General features: G+C 39.6%; 1 protein-coding gene across 1 annotated transcript; it reads left to right on the top strand.

The window, feature by feature from the left end:
- Window positions 1-4468: 4468 nt before the first annotated feature.
- LOC107830604 (low affinity inorganic phosphate transporter 3) lies at window positions 4469-6411 on the top strand. Its single transcript, XM_016658225.2, has one exon. The coding sequence runs from the start codon at window positions 4521-4523 to the stop codon at window positions 6126-6128; it is 1608 nt and encodes a 535-aa protein (XP_016513711.1). The 5' UTR covers window positions 4469-4520; the 3' UTR covers window positions 6129-6411.
- Window positions 6412-6630: the final 219 nt, after the last annotated feature.

Genomic DNA, 6630 nt, shown 5'->3' with positions numbered 1-6630 from the left:
TGAGGCCAAGCAGTCCATCTTGCCTCTCCATTCTTCGGCCTCGACCTTAACTGCATCCATCTCAGCTCGGAGTTGGTCGATCCGATCGATCTTCTGTTAGACTTGTGAATTTTGACCATTAGTCACCGTGTCTAGCTCATTGTCACTAACTTCAAATATTTTTACATGTTCGACCAGGTTAGCATGCTCCTTCTGAGACACCTCCAGCTCAGCTCGGAGGCTCTTAGCCTCCCCTTCATGCTGCTTGCTGAGGAGTTTGTAAGTATCTCTCTTCTCATTGAGCCGTCAGACCTCGGCTTAGAGCTAGTTCATCTCGTCTCGATATCAAAGGAAAGTCCTATGGTGAAGCCCCGAGGCCTACAAACATAAAAGAAAAATGTTAGGGTTATCTATGAATTAGTCTAAGTACGAATTAAAGTCATCTAGAGATATCTAAAGTTACCTGGTTTAGCGCATGTTGTGTTTCGTTGAATAGGCAAGGCGCATCAACCTCGTTCATCTTGGCTTGGTCTTCCTCGGTTACCAGACACCGAAGGTAACTGGCCACCCCTACGAGGGTGGAGAAGACTTAGGCATCCTCCGTAATAGAAATGATGATGGACCATTTTCGGTCAGGATCCACACTCGGAACTGGGAACCGGTTGGTCAGTTTTGGGCTTGAGGAAGGATCGCTTGCTCCCGAAGATGTACTCTTCTTCGGCACCTCTAAGTCACCCAATTCGATGACGTCCTCCGTGGCGGTAGAATCCACCCCATCAAAAAATCCACGGAAGGGGTCGTCCGCCCCATGGCCCCCCTCGTTAGGGTGTTCTTTCACTATTTGGGCCTTATTATACATGGAATCGGTGAACGAGGGCAATTCTGTGATGTCTATCACACCGAGTACTTCCTTCGGTGCATTGCCCACATCCCGGGAAGCCTCATTCCCGGCCTCCTCATCGGCCTCCCTAGCTTGAGGTAGGACGGTCTCGAGGTTCTCTGGTTCGGACGCCCATTGCCCTTCGAGCTGCGACGGCACACGGGCCATCAAGACAAAGGCATCTTCTTCTTCTTCTTCTTCTTCTTTGGATTTGTCTCTCAGCCGCTAGAGTGAATTCGGAGGTGGTGCTCGGGCAATGGTGTTGTCTTTTGACTTGCGCACCCGCCTTCTTTTTGTTTTCATTTTCTCCGAGCTCGGGGAACTCAAAGCCCTTTTTATTTTCTTCTCTTAGGCCTATCTTGGAGCAGGGGACTCGGTAGTTAAGTCCTCACTACTGGATGGAGGTCTCAGTTCGACATCCTTGGATAAACCTGCAAAAAGAAGCAAAGAGAGTGAGGACTTAATGATAAAAGAGGACTCAGGAAAGGAGTCTTACCATGGGAACGAGCCGCCCAATGACCCTTCGAGAGCTTGCGCCATGAGCTCTTGGAGTAGGGCATCTGTGATATGATACCCTCAACCCACTCCTTGAGTCAAGGAACGACATTCTGGACCCGAGTGATGGATGTACCACCACAAAACACTGATAAGAAAGATGGAAATAAGTATAAAATCGACTTTCGAAAATGAAATTGTACTTATGTGATGTATTGCACTTCTCAGGGAATGGCATGCGTTTAACTGGGATTAGGTCTGAAGTACTCACTCGGACAAAATGGCATCCAACCCTGATCCCGGTCTTCATCAATACTTGAGAACGGGGCTTTGCTGACCCGATGCACGAGCTTTATCAGCCCCCCCGGAAGTTTGGGGACTGTACAGGCGTAGAAGATAGTCGATGGTGAACGAGCACACATCAATTATGTTCCCAAAGAACCGGAGGAGGATCAAGATCCTCCAGAGTGAAGGATGAATCTGACCGATGCATACTTCGTACCTTTTACATAAATCAATGATGACTGGGTCTATCGGGCCCAATGTAAAGGGATAAGTATAAACACTTTAGTATCCCTCGACATGGGTGGTAATGGCTTCATCGGGGTCAAGATCACTATGCCCTTACCGACCCAGTTGTAGTCTTTTTAGACCGTAGGGAGGACTTCTTTAGTGATCGAGCATATATATCTCGAGACCTCCTCTCACGGGCCTTGTACGGAGGAAGGTTTTTCTACTTTGAAATCGGCATTGGCCGAGCATCCTCCGGGGTTGAACATTTTCAAAGGGAGTTCTCGTACTGGTTCATCGACGGCAGTACGCGAAATAGTCTCCTTGGCTGCAGTAGCCGGTCGCGAAGTAGAAGGGGTTTCTTTCTGGGGAACGTTTTTGGAAGTCTTTATCATTTCTTTAAAAGATGAAGGAAAAATGGAGAAAGAAAGAAAGTTGAAGGATTGTAGTTGTTGGCTTAATATGAAGATAAACAAGAGTTCTTGCAGAGGATCTCAAATAACTAGAGTGAAAGTGCTAGAAAGTATTGAAATCTTAAGGGTACAAGGGTATAAGGTTTGAATGTAAAGTTAAAATAAGCAAATGAGGAGGTATTTAAAGAATTTCAGTGACGATTCGCATCAAAGAATGGCCGAACGGCGACTGACATGCATTAAATGCAATCAGGACTTTACTGACGAGACATTTCGGTTGTTTTGTCGTTTCTGTCACGGTGTATCAAAGTGAGACTCGGAAGCTCATATCGTTTCTCATCGTCTACTCTCCGAAAAATAATGGGACTATCTGTATACGGTCAAAATCGAGCTCGTGGTGCATTCTAGCCACCGACATGGTGAGCCATGTTCGAGACATGACAATAGAGGAGTGAAGATCGACCCTGAGTCTCACCGGGCTAGAACCCGGAGACAAGACGGTTGCCTTCGAGAATATAGGGGCCATGATCCCGGAATCGGTCCTAGCCTCAAATGATTTTGAAGAAACATTGTCAGCATAGCTAACGGAAGACCGAAATATCTGTGACCGACCGGATATTAGGGCGGGAATCTCGGCACGTACCGATAATGAACCGACAATCAGTAAATCAAAAGATTTTTTACCTTTTATAAAATTGTACCTAAAGTAGGACTCTTTTACTATATAAAAGGGGTCTAATAATTTATAAAGTACGTTATAACATGCATTCCAAAGCAATATATCATTATTTTTTCTGTTATTAGTTCTTCTGCTTATGTTCATCAGTGCTTGTTGTTACGAGCCCAGATCGAGGGTAAATATTTCACTAAGACTTAAATCGTCTTTCTCGTGTGGTTTGAACTTACTTTATCCTTATTTATATAATTTGTCTTTATTTACTGCTTTGTATTAAATAAATCCGCATATCCTCAAAACCACTTATAAAATTAATTGTTATCCGATTTTGAGGGTAAACAATAAGTTGTGAGTTAGAATCTACCACGTAGTAGTATTCTAGATACTTGTATTGTTAGCAACGAGGAACTTTTATCTGAATTTAGCTTTGTTATCTATGAAAATAAACTTACAAAAACACCATAATATATAATGTGCCTAGCAAGCAAACGAGCACAATATTAGATAGAATGTAGTTTTCTTCTTTTTTACAAGTATTTTGTTCAGCTCATTGGATTGTCATTATTAATATGTTGTATTTGTTTGAATTTTCTTGATTTGGAAGTTGTGATTTTCTTGACTATTTTTCTCAATGTTGTGACTAAAAGCGCACCAATTTGTTAAAGTAAATGGACTATTAGTGCTCCATGTGGAAGAATATGTATGACTTTGAGTCTAAAGCCAAAGATAATGTATGTTTTTGGGCTTTTTTTCAGTATTATGACTAAAAGTGCACCACTTTGTTAAAGTAAATGGACTATTAATGCTTTATATGAAAGAATATGTATGGTTTTGGGCTTTTTCTCATGGATTTCTTGTCATGAAATATAATCGGAAAACTCTCGTTCTATCAATCTTCTTATTTTTAATAGGATTTGTTTTCTTAGTCCATTCGGCCAATGATAGAAATACACGAGAATATTTCAAACATTTTGTAGAATTTGTTTTCTTATTGAACAAAAGCTCTAAATTAAAAGGAAGCTCCACGTATAAGATATCTCGCGTTCACATAGAGTTCCGTAAAGAATAACACCTCAAGAGATGTAATGTAGACAACTTACCCTAATGCAATCATTAGTGGTTGCTTCCACGGCTCAAACCCCTGATATATAAATCGTATGTACGGAGATAACTTTACCGCGGTTCCAAAAATCTCTCTTTGGGTATCAAACAACTATATATGTAGACTGATTTCCACTAGGAACAGGCTGTTACGTTGCTCAAGATGTGTTTATAAGTTTTTAACAAGAAAAGAAAAACTTAGAAAACTTAGCTACATATATTGAAAGTATCTAAAACTATCCTCTTTATTCTTATATGCAAAATCGGCCGAATATACTCCTTTATGCATAATATCCAACCATAAGCTTTTCATACTATAATCTGATAATATTAAGGAATTCCCAAATTGAACTATGTTGTAATATTGTCCTTGTCTTGTTCTGTCAATCATTCTATTAATAACCCCCTCCCTCCATCATGTCTTAGCAGAAAATAGGACTTTCCAAAAATCGTACCTTACCTAGCTATGGCTAAAGATCAATTGCAAGTGCTAAATGCACTAGATGTAGCAAAAACACAATTGTACCATTTCACTGCAATTGTAATTGCTGGAATGGGATTTTTTACTGATGCCTATGACCTTTTTTGCATTTCACTAGTCACAAAATTACTTGGCCGAATTTATTATCATCACGAAAATGCACCAAAACCAGGTATTCTCCCTCCTCCTATCGCAGCTGCTGTTAATGGCGTCGCGTTTGTTGGTACTCTTTCGGGGCAACTGTTTTTCGGGTGGCTAGGAGATAAATTAGGGAGGAAAAAAGTTTATGGAATGACACTTATGCTTATGGTTATTTGTTCAATAGCTTCTGGACTTTCTTTTGGTAAAACACCTAATGGTGTTATAGCCACTTTATGTTTTTTTCGATTTTGGCTTGGTTTTGGTATTGGTGGCGATTACCCTTTATCCGCGACAATTATGTCTGAATATGCAAATAAAAAAACTCGTGGGGCTTTTATTGCTGCTGTTTTTGCAATGCAAGGTTTTGGTATTTTAGCAGGCGGAATAGTTGCACTTATTGTTGCTGGTGCATTTAAAAATGCTTACCCTTCACCAATTTATTCAGTAAATCCTAAAGATTCAACACCACCTGAAGCTGATTATGTTTGGAGAATTATTGTAATGTTTGGTGCAATTCCAGCTTTACTTACTTATTACTGGCGAATGAAGATGCCCGAAACAGCACGTTACACGGCCTTAGTTGCGAAAAATGCTGAAAAAGCTGCTGCTGATATGTCCAAAGTATTGAACGTTGAAATTGAAGTAGAGAAAGATAAAGTTGAAGAAAACCGACATAGTTTTGGTTTGTTTACTAAGGAATTTCTTCGTCGCCATGGACTTCACTTGCTAGGAACAACTAGTACATGGTTTTTATTAGATATTGCTTTTTACAGTCAAAATCTTTTTCAGAAGGATATATTTAGTAAAATTGGATGGATTCCTCATCCAGAAACGATGAATGCATTAGATGAAGTTTTCAAGATTGCAAGGGCACAGACTCTTATTGCACTTTGCAGTACTGTTCCAGGTTACTGGTTTACTGTAGCATTTATCGATAAAATGGGTCGATTTGCTATTCAATTAATGGGATTCTTTTTCATGACAGTTTTCATGTTTGCTTTAGCCATTCCATATAATCACTGGACACAAAAGGAAAACAGAATAGGGTTTGTTATCATGTATTCACTTACGTTTTTCTTCGCGAATTTTGGTCCAAATGCAACAACATTTGTTGTACCCGCGGAGATTTTTCCAGCTAGGTTAAGATCAACGTGCCACGGAATATCAGCAGCAGCTGGAAAAGCTGGAGCAATTGTTGGGGCATTTGGATTTTTGTATGCAGCTCAATCCACTGATCCATTAAAGGTTGATGCTGGTTATCCAACTGGTATAGGTGTGAAAAATGCACTTATTGTTCTTGGTTGTGTTAATTTACTTGGAATGTTGTTTACATTCTTGGTGCCAGAATCCAAAGGAAAATCATTGGAGGAAATGTCTAAGGAAAATGAAAGAGAAGAAGAAAATTATGAAACAGAATCTAAGGCAGATAATGCACAAACAATTCCAGTTTAATCAAAGTGGTGGTATATACTATGATATGAGATATAGCAAGAGTTGAAGCTTAGCTTTGTACTTGTTTGTATCTTATGAGGAAATAATTATCTATTCATTTTGTTTTGTGGTTCTTTTTCTTGTGTATTTCTTATAGATGTAATACAAGATGGTGGCTAGCTTCTGCCAATCCTTTGATTTTTATTTTTATGTTATTTTGTTTATTGTGAATTTTGGCCACTGTTTGTTTTGTAGAATGGTCCATGGAAAACTGCTGTAATGAGAGATTATCTCTTTTCTGTGTGACTAAAATTTGAATTGTCACCTCTTTACTTTCTTGTTACGATGTTGGTTTGTTAATACCGTCATGAACTAATAAGACAGGTTTTCGGGTTCAATTTTAACTGAGGATAAGACCGCGAGAATAACCTAACACAACATTTTCCTGTTCTCAATCCCCCCATGAAAGGGATATATAGTTTAAGAAAAAAACTACTTTAGAATCATATATAAAAAATGTCAC

This window comes from Nicotiana tabacum, chromosome 14 (genome assembly GCF_000715075.1).
Source record: "Nicotiana tabacum cultivar K326 chromosome 14, ASM71507v2, whole genome shotgun sequence".
Classification (NCBI taxonomy): domain Eukaryota; kingdom Viridiplantae; phylum Streptophyta; class Magnoliopsida; order Solanales; family Solanaceae; genus Nicotiana; species Nicotiana tabacum.
This window is presented reverse-complemented; position numbering and strand designations above follow the sequence as displayed.

What these genes read in the sequence shown, in the direction of transcription:
- LOC107830604 (XM_016658225.2), top strand. Translation starts at nt 4,521, where the DNA reads ATGGCTAAAGATCAATTGCAAGTGCTAAATGCACTAGATGTAGCAAAA.